We start from the raw sequence: 19,631 nt of genomic DNA on the forward strand, positions 1-19,631 counted from the left end.
GCGCGCACACCTCCCCGGTCCCGGAGCGCACGGCGCAGGAGCGGCTCCAACGCGGCACCAGCGCCTCCACGCGAATCGTCGTTTATTCTCCAAGTTACTCCACAGCACAGAAATAGATTTCCCCCCCCCCTTCATTTAATTAAAGCTGACGGGCGCGCAAGGTGCAGAAACGCGGCTCCTCCAGATGGGTTGACCGGGCGTTTGGACGATCCAAACTTCGGGTTGGTCCAAACTTCGGGGATGATCGTTTGCAACTTGAGCCTGAGCTGCGCGCACTGTGCCGGGGGAGGAGCGGGCGGCACGGCGGCCACGGACACGTACGAGGAGGTGCCCGACTCTCTCACCACCGAGACCCTGAGTCCGAGGGGGCACCTGGTGGTGGCCGTGTGCCTCGGCTTCATCGGAACCTTCGGGTTCCTCAGTAACTTCTTGGTGCTGACGCTGTTCTGTCGGTACCGGGGTCTGCGCACGCCCATGAACCTCCTCCTGGTGAGCATCTCCACCAGCGACCTGCTGGTCTGCGTACTGGGAACCCCGTTCAGCTTCGCGGCGAGCACCCAGGGGCGGTGGCTGATCGGACGCGCCGGGTGCGTCTGGTACGGGTTCATCAACTCATCTCTGGGTAAGCAGCCCGTCCACCTCCACCTTTACGCGCGTTACCGACGGGTGATTCAAAGAGGAATTAAATATTTAACCTCCTTTTTGTTCTCCTCCTGTGACTGGAAATGACATGAAATATTGATTGTTATCGGACGCGTCCACCACAGGTCGATCAATGAGCCTGATTTCGTGTTTTGCTTGAGTTGATAACGTTGAAATCGTTGCTTTCCCCCCCCCCCGTACACACACTGGCAGCTCTGCTCGTAACGCACACCAAACCCCAGGAGTCTCATTTCATCGGGTCGTCATCTTTAAGTCAGAATTTAAAGGCCAGAATGAAAAGAGAGAGAGAAGAAAATCGAATGTTCAGCCTTAGCAGCTCCATTAATATTCATTCTGAATGCATGATGAAAATATCTTTCCTTGCCTGCAGTAGAAGTCACTTAAAAATGGATTAAAAAGCCCGTCATCGCATTCTGCAGTTGATTTCAATTAAATTGCTATCAGGCGGACTTAATGCGCTGTTCCGTGCTGATTATGTCAGACACACTCGCCTGTGATCCTCCCAACTGAATTACCTCCAGGGGCATTAAGAACACGATGCTGAGAATGTGTCACAATTCAGATGAAGTCAGTCTCAGCGGCGCGGAGCTGCGCCGCAAACCTCACCTGGAGCTCAAGGTGGCGCAGCAGCAGTGCTTTAACGCACCTCCATCATTTACCTGTACTGCCCCCCCCCCACCCCATTACACCCCACACACCCCCCCCCTGCAGGGGAGCTGTTGCTCCTCCATCAGCTGCTGACTCCCTCTGGATGTGAGGCGCAGAGGTGTTCACGTTTGCGCTTTGAAATCTGTTGCTTCGTCCTTGAAAGCATCACGAGATGCGTTCAGGTGTCGTTCTTCTTCAGAATTCTGTTTCCTCACGGATTGTTCTTGCCACTTAAATCTGTTAATTTTTCTTGTCAAATCCAGACTTTTGTGGAATTTTTTGATGAAACCTGTTTATGTGTTAAAGATCAGAATCCTCCAGGTTTCTTGGATGCAGCTGCTTCCTTTTTACATCATCCAGTTCTTACACTCAGGTCCAGAGAGGCGTTCTGGTGATTTCTTTGTGCAGCTTGGGTTATTATGGGTTTATGGCCTTAAAATGAAGTAAAGCCTTGTGTTTCATTCTTAAATCACATTTCCTCTTTGCAGTTTCGGTCACTGCTCCCCCTAAACCTACTAATTCATCTTCGATGCAGTCATTTATTCTTGGACTCTGTACTTGCTGTTCTGTGCTTTTGCTGTTAATTTAGTTGTTTTATCTCTGGAGTCTGGTTCTGCAGTAAAGATCCATGAAAGTGTTGCTCTTAAAGCAGCTGATTTCCCTCTGGAGGCTGGACTGGCGGTCGGGTGAAGTCAGGAGCCGTGTTTCTGCTTTCTCTTTGCGTTCCTGCGGTAAGGTGCTGCTGCTCCTATAGATCCACTTCGTCTTTAGAGAATACTCTTAAAGCCAGATGCAGAACAAAACTGTCAGAGCTGTGAAATATCTCTTCTCTTTAGAGTTTGGGTTTACAGTAGGTCCCTTTAAATCTTTTATTCTGTTTCTATAGTAAGACGAAGTCAGGTGTTGGCCCAGGCGCCCAGGTTTCCAACAGAATCCTGGATCACACGAGCTACACCTTAAGAAAGATCTCGGCTCGCTAACGAAACACGAACAATCCATGTCATGTGTCAGTGAGCTGAAATCTTCTGTCATGAATTTTGCACGCTGTTTCTCAGCAGTGCTCGTTAGAAAGTCTGCGCCGGCGCCGAACACGAGAGTATCTCCTGCTTTCTGAGGCGCCGTGTAGCGCGTTAAGAGATGAAGCGGTGATGTCATCGACGACAGTAGCATCGTAGGGTCGAGTGATTCTCTGAGACGTTCTGACGGATGGGCGGCTTTTCAGTAACGAATATGTCATGCAGGTTCAGATGCTAGCGGATGTATTGCAAATATTTGGATAAAATCTTTGCGTTTTATTCCTGCAAACTGAATATTTTTTTATTGTTGCATCACTTGAAACTGAAAACAAGTCGCTTTAAAACGATTTCATCTCAGCAGAGTCCGAAGACGGTTGCGTTTTAATTGGAAAAAAATGAGTATTTTGCCTCCTGTGAGTGACATCCAGATTTAATCTCTTTGTGTTTGGTGGATTAAATTTGTGAAATCGCAGAGAGCGAGAGGCGTCCCATCGGGGTTTTGTCTGATTGTTTGTTAATGGATTCCAAAATGTTAAACTGCATAAATTACACATCTGGATCTCAGTGGCGGTTATGAGTTTTATGCAAAGACAAGCAACATATACTGATTAAAAGTGATTTGAAGTGCGCACCACGTGGGTCGGTAATCGAAACACCAACACTGTTTTAGAGTTTCTGCAAGTTCAACCGAGGACCGATGTTAAATTTTAAAAGATTTTTACTGTAAATCCCAGAACTTTTAGGAAACGGTGAATTTAAATAACTCGACCTGGATCTCCTTACTCTTCACATAAAAACGTTTTACTGCCACCATTACTGCCGGTGTTGCAACATATTATTTTAACCTTTAATACCTGCTGAGGCGTCTGAAGATAAAACATGTCCTCCGGTTGTAATCTGAGCCGGAGCGCCGGTGCGTTCAGGGACGATCAGGAGGTTTCATCATGCTTCAGGAGGTCACACACTCTTATCCTCTCCCTCCATCCCAGCCTGGCACCGGGCGAGGGGAGGGGGGAAGGCCGGGCAGGTTGCCAGTACATCACAAAGATTAATATCTACAGGCAAATTTATGGCCACCATACCGCCCGGGCTCCATGTTTGAATGCGTTGTGATGATTCAGCCATTCTGGAACCGTCCACTACAGTCACAAGTGGTCAGAAAGTCCCTGTGTTTGGGTGTTTTTCACCACCACCACTGCTTCACACCTTCGTCGTGACCAAACACACCTCTTCATCGACCCTCTCTCCTTCCATCAGGTGTAAACTGAAGTCGCTCTGCTTCTTATTGAGCTCCAAACACATGTTTACAATCATGGATGTACTTGAAGCTGAACAGAGCCCCAACAGCTTGGTTGATAGTCTCAGCCCCCCCAACAACGACCAGAGCTTTCATGTCTGAACAACCCAACTGTTTTTCCAAATGAACCAACCCTGCCTTTGCAAGCGGAGCGATCACACCCTACAAAGGCATGGAAAGAGCCTCACTTATGGTGCGTTTGTTCCTACAAAAGCAAGACAGATTTCCCTGAGGCAATATCCCAGGATGCTTTCAAATCAAATGCAAAACACAAAAATAACAAACGGCCTTGAAACATGAAATATCGGCAGCGTCTGGCTGCGAAACGACCGCCGCTGCAGCCCACCACCGACGCAGCTACCGGCTGATGTCATCTCCGCAAACACACACTGCCTAACCCAAACGCTCCGAACCCAGTTGGATGCATTAAGGAAGAAAAGCGGCTCGGCTAAAAGAACCGAAGGGAAGTTTCCCAGCGTGATCGCATTACTGAAGAGTACCAAACATTTTTCATTAGTCCAGGAATAATAATCTTTCAGGAACTCTCACGTGTGGTTAATAAGTTAATCACCAGGGACTGGCGTCAATGTGAACGCCAGTGCACAAGTATTTGAATTTCGGAAAAGGATCCAGTTTCAGGAAATCAGGTTTCAGTAACCCCCCCTACCCACCCACCTCCACACCGTCATCAGATTACAGCTAATGCACAACAATAGCTGGCAGTTAATGCATGTTAAACAGACCCATTGTGCTGGAGGTCGTGTTGAGTGTGCAGCATCGATCATAAATTCAGGCCGGGTAGAAACGAGAGGCACAAAAGGAAAGAGTGGAACAAGATAGAGGCAGACAGGCCACAGAAGAGCAAGACAATGAGAGTCGATTATCTCATGTGCTGACTCAGGCCTGGGATGTCGGGTCGTCTCTTTTACCATAAATTGTTTCTGCACCACCATAAAGTTAAGAAAGGAAGAATAAGATAAATTGAAAACCTATTAAAATGTGATGGAAAAATCAAAGCTGGGTCATGTTTGAACCCCGGCCAACATGAGGGACTGATGTGTTGCTCAGCAGCTCAGAGATGGAATTCATGAAGTGCATCAATAAAGTGCAATAATAAAGTGCAATAAAGTGAAATGCATCAATAGGTGTCACCATTATATTAATAGTATTATTTTCACCACCTTCATTGATTCCTAATTATGTTTAACTTTGTCTTAAAACTCCTAAATACAGTAAATGATTTGAAATTGTTCTACTTTGGCGACACCTAGGGACCACATCTGGTTCCAAATTGCATTTGACCAGAACAATTTAAGTTATAAATATTTACAAATCCTTGTGTATCCTATGAGTGTATTTGAGTAGAAAATTAATGATGTATATACTTAAAACTTAAAAAGGAAAAACGTTCCCTTTTTCTCACTTGTCTGTACGTTCAAACGCCCGTTGTGGCGACTGTGTGGCGTTCACGCTTTAAAGGAAGCCCTCACTGCTCCTAACTCGATGTTTCTTTCGAGTATGCTCATTGTCTACCCATAATACTCCACGGTGTCAGCCAATCAGAAACCTTTATTGCACATTGAGGTGTTGTGATTTGGTCTAATCAAAGCCGCTGTTCCCGAGAGACACTAATGGGGGTAAAGTGCCCCAGACCTGCACTTTAGGGTGATTGGCTCTAATTTAACACTCAATAATTTCGTGCAACAGAACAAATTTACTGATTAGGAAATGGTCATTTAAGATAATGAGCTGCTTGTAAAACTCCAATGACTCAGAATTTCTGTACAAAGTTGAATTTTTACCTCTAAATATTTAAAGCAGTCACTAAATATGTGATGTTTTGTTAATCAAACACTAATCCTTCCATTTTTCTTTCCCTGACGACCTCTCCTTCCCCTTCCTCTTCCTCAGGCATCGTCTCCCTCATTTCCCTGGCTGTTCTGTCCTACGAGCGCTACTCCACCATGATGGCGCCGACCATGGCCAACAGCAGGGAGTACCGCTCGGTCCTGGGGGGGATCTGCTTCTCCTGGTTCTACTCCGTTGCCTGGACTGTGCCTCCGCTGCTGGGCTGGAGCCGATACGGACCCGAGGGTCCCGGCACCACCTGCTCTGTGGACTGGAAGACCCGAACGCCCAACAACATCTCCTACATCATCTGCCTGTTCATCTTCTGCCTGCTGCTGCCGTTCTGCGTCATCCTCTACTCCTACGGGAAGCTGCTGCTCACCATCAGACAGGTGAGAGTTGGGCGTCGACCCCATCAAGAGTTAGAAAAAGATAGATTTGGGACACGGCGCCGGACAGTATTTAATTTGAAATGCGCACCAGCTGTGCTCTCCCTGATCTGAGACCTCAGCTGTAATCAAAGCCTCCGGCCGACAAGGAAACTCGGCCCCAAGGCGGCAAATTTGACAAGAGTGATAAGAAGTTCACGCACTTCAAAGACGCGTTCGCTGGAAAACGAGGCCACGCATCCGCCGATCTCCACGATCTGAGATCTGGACGTCTCGACAAAATGGTTTGTTAAAACTCCCAACACCAATTTTGTCTTTTATTTTTTGCGGCTCGCGGCGACGTTAAGCTCCCCTGAAGACTCCGAAGTCACGGCCTGTTGGTAACGTTTCATTTACGCCTCGATGTAAAGTGGGACAAAGTTGGGATCTGATTGTAGATATTGCTGCCGAACTGGTTTCAAGTCTTCTGGAAGACTATGGGGTCAACTTTAACTTCCATTTGCGCTTTATCTAAATAATATATGTTTAGATTTAGGTTTGATTGACTTAAAAAGTTAATTTCTGGCTGTTTGGTGAGAACACTCAAGAAAAATAAAGTAAGAGTGTGAATCTAAAGCAAGACGTGAACTTTTGAATAAACATGATATCAGTGTTTGCGAAATAGAAAAGTTATGTGCATATCAAAAAAGGTACATCTTTATTTAAACAAATTTTGCCAAAAATGAGTCATTCTGTATAATCTGACTTATTTTCAGAGCTCAGGGCGGCATAGTGTTGCTGTGGTTATCTCACAGCGAGAAGGTTCCTGGTTCGATTCCTTTCCGTGTGGAGAGTATATAATCTATCCATGTCTGGCGTCCTATCCAGGGTGTACCCTGCCTTTTGCCCGTAGATTACACTGAGATTATTATTATTTTAAAAAATCCACAAAGACAAAAACAGAAATATTTTGATAATTGCCGTGTTTCTTTGTTAAGAACGAACTTGTTGAAGGGAATCAATTAAAGCAATCGACAAAACAACACAATTTCAAACTTTTCTCGCTATTTCAATTAATCTCACACGACTTTCTAGACGTGTGAATCTACAGGGTATAATTAGAGGATGTTAAGCGTATTATCACATATGCTGGAATAAAGTGGTAGGATATGGTGGGAGTTTGGTCAGGGTGAAGTCCAGCGTGGAATCCTGTGCTGGGTCAAGGTTGAAAAGCTGAAAATAGTGTTTGGGAACAGGAAGAGACGAAGCGGCGCAGGGGTCCGACAACAGGCCGGTGCTAATGACAGGATTACGAAGAATGGCGTTCATTACGCTCCGCTCAGGCGCTTCATTAAACCCGGAGGCGACAAACCTCTCCACCCACTGTGGGTTAATCACAGTCTTACAAGAACTTCTCCCGCTCCCAGAGCCGGTGACGTTTCAGTGAGTTTATGAAAGTTCGTCTCCTTCAGACTCGATAAAACTTGTGAAATATGCAGATATAGGTTTTAAAAAAGGGTTTTCACGTCGTGTTCGTGTCGGCGGCAGATGTCTGAGCTGACCTTTTGTGTCGTTTCTTTTTTTTTCTTCACACAATTAACAAGCTCTTAGTCTGGAAGCGATGAATTGCATGTTTGGTCCCATATGTGTACTGCTAACGTTGCGTGGGATGGTTAGCGCCGTTGCTGTTGACACGTGAATTTAATTTGCGACAGCTCACAGTTTTTTGGAGCGAGATCTAAAAGTATGTATATGTTAAAGTGACATCAGAATATTTCGACAAAAAAGTGTCCCAAAGCAGCGTCTTACCTTTTAGCATCTTGTCTTCTTGTTTTGATACCAACTTTTAATTATTTTGCATAGCATTAGCATTTAGCACTGTGTACGTACTTTATCGATCCCACCCAAGGGGGGAAATGCTTGTTGTTGCAGCTGCTTTGTTTCTCAACATAAGGACACAGTTGGAATAAGAATGAAGAATTTAGAATTAAGGAAAGAGAACAAATGAATTAAGGATCAATGAAAGAATAAATAAAGAATGTATAAATACAGAAATACAGATTTTAGTGTCTGCTTCGTTCCCCCTCCTCACTGCTTGACTTGTCAGAGTGAGACGTTGTACAGTTTGATGGCCGCAGGCAGGAAACGTCCTCTGGCGGTCAGTCATCATGTGACTGAACAAACTCCTTTGTCCCAACAAAGTTCTGCATAGTGCATTAAACTCACTAGAACCCTTAGATTCACATGCATTTAGCATTTTCTGCCCTTAAACTACTATTAGCATGCTAAAAGACAATGCTAACATTAGCATGTAGCGTGGCGGACATGTTTGCAAGAGCGGAATCTTGCACACATTTAGTTGTTGACAGCATTTGCTTAATAAGATGCTGTTCATAAATGATAAATCAACTAACGCCCCCTCCCCCCCAAGACCAGAGTCATGTGACACCACCATTATCTAAAGAAAAATAAGTTAAACAGGCTTCAAACGGCGAAGGTGATTCGTGCGTTCAGCTGATCCATGGCTTCCCACGGCGGTGGGGGAAGATGTTCGCTTTAGTTAACGCTTCCTCGCACGAGATAATTCGCCATCAGCGACCAAGCCAGGCGCCTGAAATTAATTTAGACAATTTCCACTCGCTGGGGATGAACCAAGCCTGACTTTTGACTTCAGATTGATGAGACAAGCCCGGTCTTGTTCATCTGATGGACTCACATCTGCTGGAAGTCATGGTTAGACGCCTTCAGATGGATGGAGGTGAGGCAGACGGAGAGAAAGTGACTCTTCGGAGCCATTTAGCCGATGACGCATCCTGAATTAATTAAAGTGAGGGATGCTGGGAGGTCTCCCGGTGTCCTGCCACCTGTCACGTCCACATCCGGCGTTTGCTGAAGGATTCCCGTTCACTAGAAGTGATGAAGGACATTTTCTTCCTTCATTTCTACAAAATGCTTTAAGTCTGATGTGTGTGTGTGTGTTTGTGTGTGTTTGCGGATCTGAAGCTCAGCAGCGTGGCCGCCATGCAGACACAAAGATAAAGGCTTTGTTTGAATATGACTTGGTTATATCTTGGTTTCTATAAACATCATAATGAAAATGTGACCTGCAGTCAAACCAAACGATCAGCATCTATAGATTATTGATGTTTCAGAAGTTAGAAACAAAAGAGCTGAAGGTCGGAGAAAAGCAGAGTTAGTGTTTTAGAATGAGTTCCAACAACTAACAAATAATTTCTGAGTGCTTGATGAGATGATGTTAAGATTAATTTAATTATCGCTGATAAACCTAAGAATTTATGATATATTTGTGTTTACATTTTTTTCTACCAGTGAAGGCAGTGAGAATAATACTAAACTAACAATAAATGAATAAAACATCAAATCAAATTAAATAAAATTATTATTAAAATACTACTACTGTCAATTAATAATGATAATATAATAATAATTATTTAAATGTGGAAGTCCTGTAGAAGATCTATCTATCTGTCTGTATCTCTTTCTGCTTATCTATCTCTATATTTCTATACCTGTATATCTATTTATTTACTTATTTATTTAATCCTTTTCTTTTTTTATGATTTCATCAAATTATTAAGAAATAGGTGAAGATTGCCAGAAATGGACTTTAATCTGCCTCCTTTGCTTCTGATCGGATGAGTTTCACCCGTGGTTTCGTATGGCGGCGGAAACTCTCCATCTGCTCTCCTGCCAGGAGCTCATTCTCAGCTCCGGTGTCACGTAGCGGCGTGTGAAGGCCACTTTGGGTAAAGCGGACGTGATTCTTTCGGTTTATAAAAACACAATCTTTGCAGATTTCTCAGCAGGCTTTACGGCAAACACAAAGCACCTTTGTCTGAGGATAACTTTACATTTTTCTCATCTGGTTTGCTTCTTCTTCTTTTTTTTTTCTCAAAATGCAACACTTGTGGCTGCTGGCGATCCACTTGGAGTTAATTATCCACATTATCGACTCAATCAAACGGTGTTTTGCCTCAATCTGAGGAGTTAATGAAGTGATAACAATCCCAATTGTCTCGGCAGCTTTGTTGTGATATCATCTCTTTATAATCTAATGTTGTGTGAATACCTGTTGCAGAACCGAAAAACACCAGAGACCCTGGGGGGGGGGGGTCAAGATTGGCATCATGCAGGTTTTCATTTGTGTGTTTGTGTGTGTATACACAGCATGCATTGTCCTCACTTTCGTGACATAGACTCCTTCCTGCAGGGACATGATTAGATCTCGGGTGTGTGTGTGTGTGTGTGTGTGTGTGTGTGTGTGTGTGTGTGTGCATACCATATGTACATGATGCCATTGTGCTGCAGAAGAAATAGGGGCTGCAGCAGCTGGAAGAATCTCATTGGTGAAAGCAAACATTAAAGCTACAGATTTTCCACTTTCTAATTGAGACCGAAGGATCAGTTTGGGGATGATGTTCAGCAACTAAATATTTTAACAAACAAGCATGCAAATAGTCAAGCTAGATAAGGAGAGGCCGTTATCTTGGCATGAAAAAAAAAAGTGTGTTGGCATAATATAAAGGTTAATAACAGAATATCACCTCTAAAGGTCGTGAATTTCCATTTCAAAGCGTCTCTGTTTGATGTAAAGGCTACAAAAAATCTGAAAGAGTGTAAAAATGTCAAATTGAAGTTACAACTTATGTAACCGTCCTCTTTTCCACACGTGTCACGGTTGTCGTTTGTCTTTATCTTCTTCCGGTCTGATATCTCTGATTAGTTTCACCTGCCCCTCGCATTAGCCTCCCGCTAATGAACTCTGTTCCGTTCCTCTCTCCGTCCATTTGGGGGGGGGGGTTAATCCGGTTGGTTTGTCCGATCACTTCCAGCGCGTGTCACCAGGACAGACGGATCAGGACAGAATGATTCATCCCAGACAATCATCCAAATTGTGGAAGCAGGAAGATTGAAATCTCGTAGAAACACAGCTACTAAAATACCAGTCGTGGTGCGTTCAAAGCTGCTCGGAAATGTGAGGCTTGACGACGAGTTGGCTGGTGCTCCTTTAATCGATTAAAAAAATGAAATGCCAGAACTCATGTTATCAATTTCACGCTTGTTTGCAAGTCACATCACAGGGGAAATGAACAAAATCGGACGACGTGAGCTAAACTGTGCGTGAGATTTAGCGACTGTGCCTCAATATTTCTTAAAGCTTCTTTTTCCCATTTGTTTGTGCAATTCAGATGGATTGAGGTATTTTTGCCGTGTGCATGAATATTTAAAAGGTTTTTTTAGTGGGATTAAATGTCCTATTTGTAGATCTTGGAAATGAAAAATGTCTTTATTCCGGGGGCTCTCCCAATAACATATGGATTTATGAAGCGGTGGGTTCGCTGTGTGTTCGTCTTCTCGCTTCAGTTACAACAAAAATGAGTTTCCAGCAGAAGTTGACGTTTATTTGCTTCCGGGAATTGGAGACATTATTTTAAAAGTTCATTTTGCTTTTGCAAGAGACGAGGGAATGAGGCGTTAAATCTACTGCATCACTTAATAACACCCCTGCTCCCTTCTTGAGAGCTTGAGTAAAGGATGGAGGGGTGGGGGGTGTTATTGATGTCCCTCAGATTAAGTCGTCTGTCATTGACCTTATGAATTAGTCATCTCTGAAACATTTTGATGACAGAAATTTGGTTGTGGCGACGTTTTGTTGTGCAGCTGACAAATCGATCGATCGATCAATCGATTTGGACTCGTTATCGTTTCCATCACAGCTGTAAATCGATCACCGGGACACGTTTCCTGGTTTAAAATCTGGAGCAACAGGTAAACCTCGGCTTACGTCATTAATCGGTTCCAGGAGACGCGACGTAAATCAAAAAACAACATCGAATTAACTGTTAACCATTCCCAGTTCTGTACTGAACTTTATTTATTGATCAATTTTCAATACTCGATTAATACCAATCTATTTTTAGCTGACTAACAACTAATTTTTATTTTTTATTATAGTACAGATAAAATGTTGCCATCTAGTCTTCAGTTGCTTCTTAATCTTTGTGGGTCACGGGGGTTGCTACGGGCTAATAATATAATATTATGTTTTTATTCTGATTAATTGTACAGAAACACAATATTATGAACATTTAAGATTACAATATTTGACGTAAAAAAAAGTAAAATGACAAAAACTTGATTTTTATTAATTTATTTTGAAAACCAACGTATAATCAAGAACGACAAGCCGAGGTCTGTTAAGAGTCGTGTTCATAAGAGGAGTAATTTTACCCAGAATGCAATACATGAATGAATGACGGACTGAATGAATAACGAGTTATTTTACCCAGAATGCAACGCATTAAAGAGTAAATCCGTATTGTTTTGTTGGTCGTTTCCCTCTGCAGGTGCAGAACGTGAGCTCGGTGATGAACCGCCACAGAGAGCAGCGGGTGCTGGGGATGGTCGTCACCATGGTGGTGTGTTACCTGACCTGCTGGCTGCCTTACGGACTGACGGCTCTCCTGGCCACGTTCGGCCCCCATGACCTCCTGACCCCAGAGGCCAGCATCACGCCGTCGCTGCTGGCCAAGTTCTCCACCGTCATCAACCCTTTTATTTACATATTCATGAACAAACAGGTGAGGAGATCGACTCCCGCCGCCCGTCTTTGTGTTCCGGTTGTGTTTTCTACCTTTTTTTTTTTTTTGTGTGAAATTTGTGACATCAGATAATCAGATTATTTAATCCACATCCATGGATGAAAAAGGAGCTCAATAGGATTCAACAACAAAACAATTCTACATATTTCAGTTGCAGAATTACATCATCTGCATCAGTACGTAACGTGTTTTTTCTGTTCTGTTCCATCTTTTCTTTTTTTTCCCGTACCTTTCGGATCCCGCCGCTAACAAACCGACCTTCGCCGAGTGAGAACACCTCGTCTTTGGAGGAGATAATGAGAGCCAGCTATTTTCTGTCTAGCAACAGATCATGTCTAATGATTTCCTCTCCTTAATTCAATCGAAGAATGGGACACCTGGGGTGCCTGAGATTCACACCTGGGTGGAGGTTAACGCTGGTGGGAGCAGACCTCCACCCGTAACGAGCTGTGACATCATTTACACCTCCAGACAGACGGCAAACACACACAAACATGTAGTGACCTACACAGATTAAAGACAGAGGTGAGACCTTATTATCACAGTCACAACAGCAACCCCCCCCCCCCCCCACAACACCCCAGTCAAGGACACGGCAGAAAAAAAGCACGTATGGAAAGGTGATCAGGTTCCTTCCTCCATGACTGACGCAGAGCGGCTTCAAGGTGGTGAAGCGTTCCAGCGTCAATAAATCATTCCCAGAGTCGTTACCGGACTAGACTAATCACTGAAAACCAAGACAAGTCACGCAGGGAGGCTCCGCCCCCCCCCCCACTTTAACTCCTCCACGGGCAAAAAAGAAATCAGAATCCGAATCAGAAGATCTGACAGGAAAATAGAGCGGCAGGGAAAAAGCTGGGATGAAAGGAAGGAAGGAAGGAAGCAAGGGGAGGAAAAGAAGGAAGTAAAGTATGAAGAAAAAACAGAGTGGGGGGGGAGGAACGGATGGCAGAAAGGAGACGGGAAGGGAAGAAAAAAGGAAGGTGGGAAGGGAAGATGGGAAAGAAGAGGAAATGAGGAAAGGAAGAGATAAGGAAAAGAGATAACAAGGAAAGAAGGTCGGAAGGTATAGTATGGAAGAAAGAGATGGTGGAAAAGAGGAAGGAAGGAAGGAGAGGAAAGAGAGTAAAGTAGGAAGGAAGGAGTAGAGTAAGGAAGGAAAAGAAGGGATGGAGGAAAGGAGAAAGGAAGGGAAGAAAGAAGGAAGGAGGGAAAAGGAGGATGGGAAAGAGGAGGAAATAAGGAGAGGAAGAGATAAGGAAAAGAGATAACAAGGAAGGAAGGTCGGAAGGTATAGTATGGAAGAAAGAGATGTGGAAGAGGAAGGAAGGAAATAAAGTTGGAAGGAAGGAGGAAAGGAAGGTATCAAGGAGAGAAGGAAGGACGTAAAGTAGGAAGAAGGAAGAAGTAGAGTAAGGAAGGGAAAGAAGAGATGGAGGAAAGGAGAAACAGGGAGGGAAGGGATGAAAGAAAGGAGAAGGGAACTGAAGAAAGAAGGAAGGAGGGAAGGGAGGATGGGAAAGAGGAGGGAATAAGGAAAGGAAAAGGTAAGGAATGAAGGTAGGAAGGTATAGTATGTAAGGAAGGTAGAAGAAAAGAGATAGGAAGGAAGAAAGGCAGGAAGGGAAGGGAAAGGAAGGGAAGAGAAGGAAGTAATAGAGGAAATGAGAGTAAGGAAAGAAGGCAGGGAGGAAGATTTTTTTTTTTTTTTTGCAAAAACACTATAATCACATTCAAACATTTTGCAATTTTACATTAGATGAAGCACTAAAGTGCTTCAGAAGAAGGTTTTTTGCAAAAAAACTTTTAATCACATTTAGAACATTTAGAACATTTTACAATTTTTCATTCGATGAAACTACAAAAACACTAAACACTCAAAAACACTAAACACCAATAAACAAAGGGAAATACAATTTAAAAATTAATACATTATAACATTAAGTTTGCAAAAGTGAGTTGACCATCAACTAAAGTGCACAGGACATTTTTGTAACACCAGATGTTCCTAAAGTTATTCAGGTCTTTTGTCATTTTATAGAAACCAAATTCTAGTTTTAAGCGACATCTGATGTTACAACAGAAAACAGTAGCTGCTTCTTGAACAGTATTGTTTTCAGTTCTCCTCTTTCTGGTCACATGAATTGCAAGTTTTGCGTCTCCAGAGATAAAATTTAAAAGCTGCCACTTTCTCTGATTCGATCTATTGTACCCAGCACCGTAGATGAATTTCCTGATACTAAAATTTTCACGGAACAAATTAAAAACATTCGTTAGAAGAGTGAAGAGCACTGCAAGTCTCCCACACTCACTGAAAGCATGAAAGACTGTCTCCTGAAGGGGACAGAAGGGACACTGGATGGACACAGCAAGGTTAAAAACAGAGATAAAGCATTGGAACTGATGGCACCATTTAAATCCTCCACTGGAGGTCGGCTGTTTTTTTCTTGAGGGGGGGTTTGTCCAGAAGTCTCCATGCACTAGTGGTCCCTTCAGGAACCAGAACAGAGTCGGAACTTTTTCCTAGGCTGCTTTTAAAAAGGGCCCATGACTTAAAGACACCATGATAAAACGGAGGCAAACCGTTTAACTTTAGAAACTTGGAGTCCATTAAAACCAGAGCAGCATCCAGGTCCAAGTGGCTCACTCGTCTGAATATGCAGCTGGATACCCCTCACCACGTCAGATCCGCTGGTCCGGTCAGAAACCACTGGATGAACTGCAATCTGAACGTGGCTGTTCTACTAGCCAGGTGGACGAGGCCCTGTCCCCCCTCCTCTCTTGATAAAAACAACACTCCTTGAGGCACCCAATGCAGCCCATCCCCAAAAAAGTTAACAAGTTTGGTTTGGACGTGGGCCTCCACTTCATCCAGGAATGTTTTTGTTTTGAAGGGAAGTTTGCTATTTCCTCCTATTTTATCACACCCCCGGAAAGGATTTTGTTTCTTCTACCCGTCACAACACTGCAGTTGTCCAGTTGTCAAAAAGGAAGGAATTGTGTATGTAATGGATTAAATTGCAATAATTTAAAGCTAGTTACGTGCAGGGGAACACATCTTAGAATTAAGAAACAAATAACACAGGAACGGATAAACACAATTAATGACTTTAGCTCTTTGTCTCCCCCCTCAGGAGGTTAGACGTATTAAACAAACACGTTCCGTATTGGCGCATTCACACCAAGCGTGTGGTGAATTTTCTGCGTGTGCGACACGATTACACACTCATTGCAAATCCCTTGATGATTTAGATGTTACACAAATATTTATACGAAATTAAAAATTTCATATTCAACCAATTCATTCACATGAAACCGTTTCTCAAAGTCAGTTAATGGAACTTCTTCCGACTTATTTATTCCGTGATGAGGACAAGATGTCTCTGACGTCATTAAACACTAACTCTGCCTAAACCAACAGAACAATTTGCTGACAAAAAGCAAATTTATCTGGACCCCTCAGGGTTCTAGAGCTAAACTCTAGAACTCTCCAGATGGAGTTTGAGCCTGATAGAAATAATAAAGCTATTTTGATGTTGGTTCCTTTTAAAGTTTGAACTTAGTGATCAAAGCTGCAGCTTTAAATGACATTTATAAACTTTATAATTACAGGTTTTCAGGTGTAAAGGATCTCATACTTGCACGAACAAGACGTCCAGCTCATTGATCTGGAACCGGGTGTGGTTATAGTTAAATACAAACGTCTTGAACTCGTTTCTTAAACTATAATTATCTAATCAGAGGCAAAGGAAGGAAGGAAAGAGGGAAGGAAGTAAAGTAGGAAGGAAGGAAGCAAGGAGAGGAAAGAGAGTAAAGTAGGAAGGAAGGAGTAGAGGAAGGAAGGAAAAGAAGGGATGGAGGAACGGAGAAAGGAAGGGAAGAAAGATTTTTGATTTTTAATTTTTGCAAAAACACTTTAATCACATTCAAACATTTTGCAATTTTACATTAGTTGAAGCACTAAAGTGCTTCAGAAGAAGATTTTTTGCAAAAAAAACTTCAATCACATTCAGAAGATTGAGAAGAAAGAAGGAAGGAGGGAAAAGGAGGATGAGAAAGAGGAGGAAATAAGGAGAGGAAAAGGTAAGGAATGAAGGTAGGAAGGTATAGTATCGAAAGAAAGAGATAGGAAGGAAGACAGGCAGGAAGGGAAGGGAAAGGAAGGGAAGAGAAGGAAGTAATAGAGGAAATGAGAGTAAGGAAAGAAGGCAGGGAGGAAGAGAAAAGAGGAAAGGAGGAAGGTAGGAGGGATGAAGGAAAAATGACAAGAATAAAAAATGAACAGAGAAAGAAAAAAACGAAGGACCTAATTAAAAGAAAAAAGAAAAAAGGAGTGATAATAGAGAAATAAAGGAGAAAGTGATGTCAAAGGACAATTAGAGCGAAGAAGCAGAAGAAGAGAAGGAAAAGAGAACTTTTGGGGAAAGGAGGTATAAGAACGACAGATGACATGAAGGACGTGAAAGTTTACGGCGGGTAGAGGAAAGGCGACGTTTAGGAAGAAAGTTCTCTTTAATCTGTCAAAGGTAAGCTTTGATTTTTGATTAGCGTGTGATGTCACACACGACCTTTTCCCCCCTCCGTCGCTCACCAACTCTCTCATCCGTCTCTTTTTATCTGCCACTGCTTCTGCCGGCTTCCTTTTCACTTAGAGACATTTAACTTCCTTTCATGGCGTCCTCGCCATGCGTCACTCACCCCCCCCCCCACCCACGTGTGTCGTGGTGAAGCCGTTGGTGAACTTTCCCTCTCTGACGCCCGGGAGGCCTCGCTGTGTGGCGCGTTCAGTCTTCAGTTCCTCCCAGCCCGTAAGTATGTCAGCGTGTGTTGAGGCGAGTTGAAGACTTAAAGCGCTGCTCAGATTCATGCTGCGGACCCGGAGCCGCCCCCCACCCATCCACCCACCCGCCGCCACTGCCCCCGCCACACTGTAAAAAGCCAGCGCTGAATTTCCCGCTTACATCATCAACCTGAATTCTGGTGAAACAGGGTGAAACGCAAAAGCGTTCCCACCACCTCGGTTTATTGCTTCCTTATTCGCCAACCCCCCCCCCCCCTCCCCTCAGGTCGTCATGGTTACCTTGCTCTTCTCCCCCCTTCCCCCTCTGCTCCCTTTTCCACCTTTACACCAACATCTGAACATTTTTAACGGATTTGGCGCCAAAAATTCGAAAGTTGCATCCTTCCCCCGCCCCCATCCCCTCTGGGCGGCAACACCTGAGTCAGCCGGGGTTTTTTTCTGATGAGTCGTGGTTTTTGTGCGGCGCTCCCGTTTGATCTGCGGCGCTCTGGGGAAATGTAGTAGACTTAAAGTATACGTGTGGAACCAGAGAGTATACTAAGTACACTACGTTTATCCAGGGGGGGCACGCTGGACTGCAAACACGGACCGCAAGAAGACGCCAGCCGCCCCGCTCGATGACTCGTGGCGAGAACGTCGCGTGACGCGGGCGATTTTAACGTGCGGAATTTATTGTGTGTAGTTCTACAGGTGTTTCTTGGCGTTCCTGAGATGCTCCGCCCCCGAGCGAGGCTCCACCTTCAAGACGTTTTCGCGGCCGACCAAGACGATCCGGACGCCCCGCCAGGGGGCGAAGGAAGTCCAGGCGTTGCCTCCGGTGCCCACCTCCGCCCTGCCCTCGCAAAATTCAAAGTCCTCCCAGAAGGCCAGCAACGTGGCTCCGCCCCCTTCAAACGGAGAGGCCTCCGCGGGCGACGCCCCTTCCGCCGCCGGCGCCAAACCCAAACTGATCCTGGTGGCTCACTACAGGGATTGAAGATGAACGTTTACAAAAGGAGAGGAAGCGAGGAAGCAGATTTTCGGTTTGGAATGGAACCGCTCAGCGGGAGTCGGGACAGGAAGCTGCGAAATCCGCGAACACGAGAAGACGTTCAAGATGGCGGAGGCGACACACATGAACACTGCAAACTTTACAGACAGGATTTCAGACCGATAAATAAACCGAGGCGTCTCCGTTAAGTAAATAACGATCCTTTCCTTCGTCTGAGGAATTACTCCGGAGCGTTTCGGGAACAGCGTTTAGCCGCCGGTGCGTTTGGTGTGTGTTTTGTCGGTTCTTCTTTGCGTAAACGGGGCAATGAGGTATTTTGTCATCAAGTGGGATTATTCTTCTTAATTATTTATTTTTTTGCGACGATAATACAGTTTAGAACCCGGGTGCGCTACTCCTTTTTCCTGACCCCATTTCCATGCCTGATATTTGAGGATTTGATACAGAGAATTAGAGATTTGTCTAACAGCTTTATGCAATTTCAGACCGGGGAGGTTTCTGCTTTGCCTTTCTTTATACTTGAGGCCCTCAGTCGTCAGAGATTGGAATGTAATGAAGCCATTGAAGGGACATTTCTCCATATTTTGAGGGACCTACAAAGAGATTTATTTTTTGCGTGCGTCTTGATGTTCCGTTTTCTCTTCGTTTTGTGTTGTTTCCTGATTGTATCATCTTTGGTTATGTAATATAAATTAAATCATGTCACAAACGGTGTCTCAATCTTTGTTTACTTCACCCCAAGCTGAGTGTGAAGCTCACTAATCTTTAGCATTACATTCTTCCATTTGAGTCATTTTCACCGGCGCCGGTTATTTACAGGAAGCCGATCGAAACTCTAAATTACAGCCTCGTCTTCCTGAGAAACAAACAAGAAGCGGCGCCTCAGAATATAAGGCCATGAATGAATAATGAGCTGAGGGCTGCAAACACACAATCAAACGCAAACACACGCAGTCAATAAAGAAAAACGCCTTTGGATTTATTTTAAACCAAACCCTGCGGCTAAATTTGCCAGAAAGTTCTACGTGACGTTCACAATTATCTCAATTTAGAGTCATCAGCTCACCTGTTGGATGTTCGTGGGTGAAACTGGAGAAACCAAACATCCCGGCGCCTCGGGTGGAGTCAAATCTGGGACCTCCACCGCTGAGATGCGACCTTTGCCCCCTGGAAACACAGTTCAACTTGTAAAATATGAAAATACAAAAAAAAAAAAAATGCATGTGATAAAAACTTCCCGAATATCAGAAGACACTTTTTTTTAAATAGTGTTCGAAATGTTTTCAGGGTGTGGAACCAACCACAGAAACTAGCCTGGATCAGACATGCAATCATGGCAACGAAAACGGGGTAGCGCTATGAGATTAGCTCTTATG

At 44.1% G+C, this 19,631-nt stretch overlaps 1 protein-coding gene across 1 annotated transcript; it reads left to right on the forward strand.

Annotated features, from left to right (window-relative positions):
- Window positions 1–240: 240 nt before the first annotated feature.
- Window positions 241–18,954, forward strand: tmtopsb (teleost multiple tissue opsin b). Its single transcript, XM_068304192.1, has 4 exons — window positions 241–622; window positions 5,536–5,864; window positions 12,209–12,442; window positions 17,947–18,954. Exons 1-4 carry the CDS (start codon window positions 241–243, stop codon window positions 18,238–18,240), a joined length of 1,239 nt encoding a protein of 412 aa, XP_068160293.1. The 3' UTR covers window positions 18,241–18,954.
- The last annotated feature ends 677 nt before the right edge of the window (window positions 18,955–19,631 follow it).

The sequence above is a fragment of the Antennarius striatus genome, chromosome 20 (assembly GCF_040054535.1).
Source record: "Antennarius striatus isolate MH-2024 chromosome 20, ASM4005453v1, whole genome shotgun sequence".
In the NCBI taxonomy this organism is placed as follows: Eukaryota; Metazoa; Chordata; class Actinopteri; order Lophiiformes; family Antennariidae; genus Antennarius; species Antennarius striatus.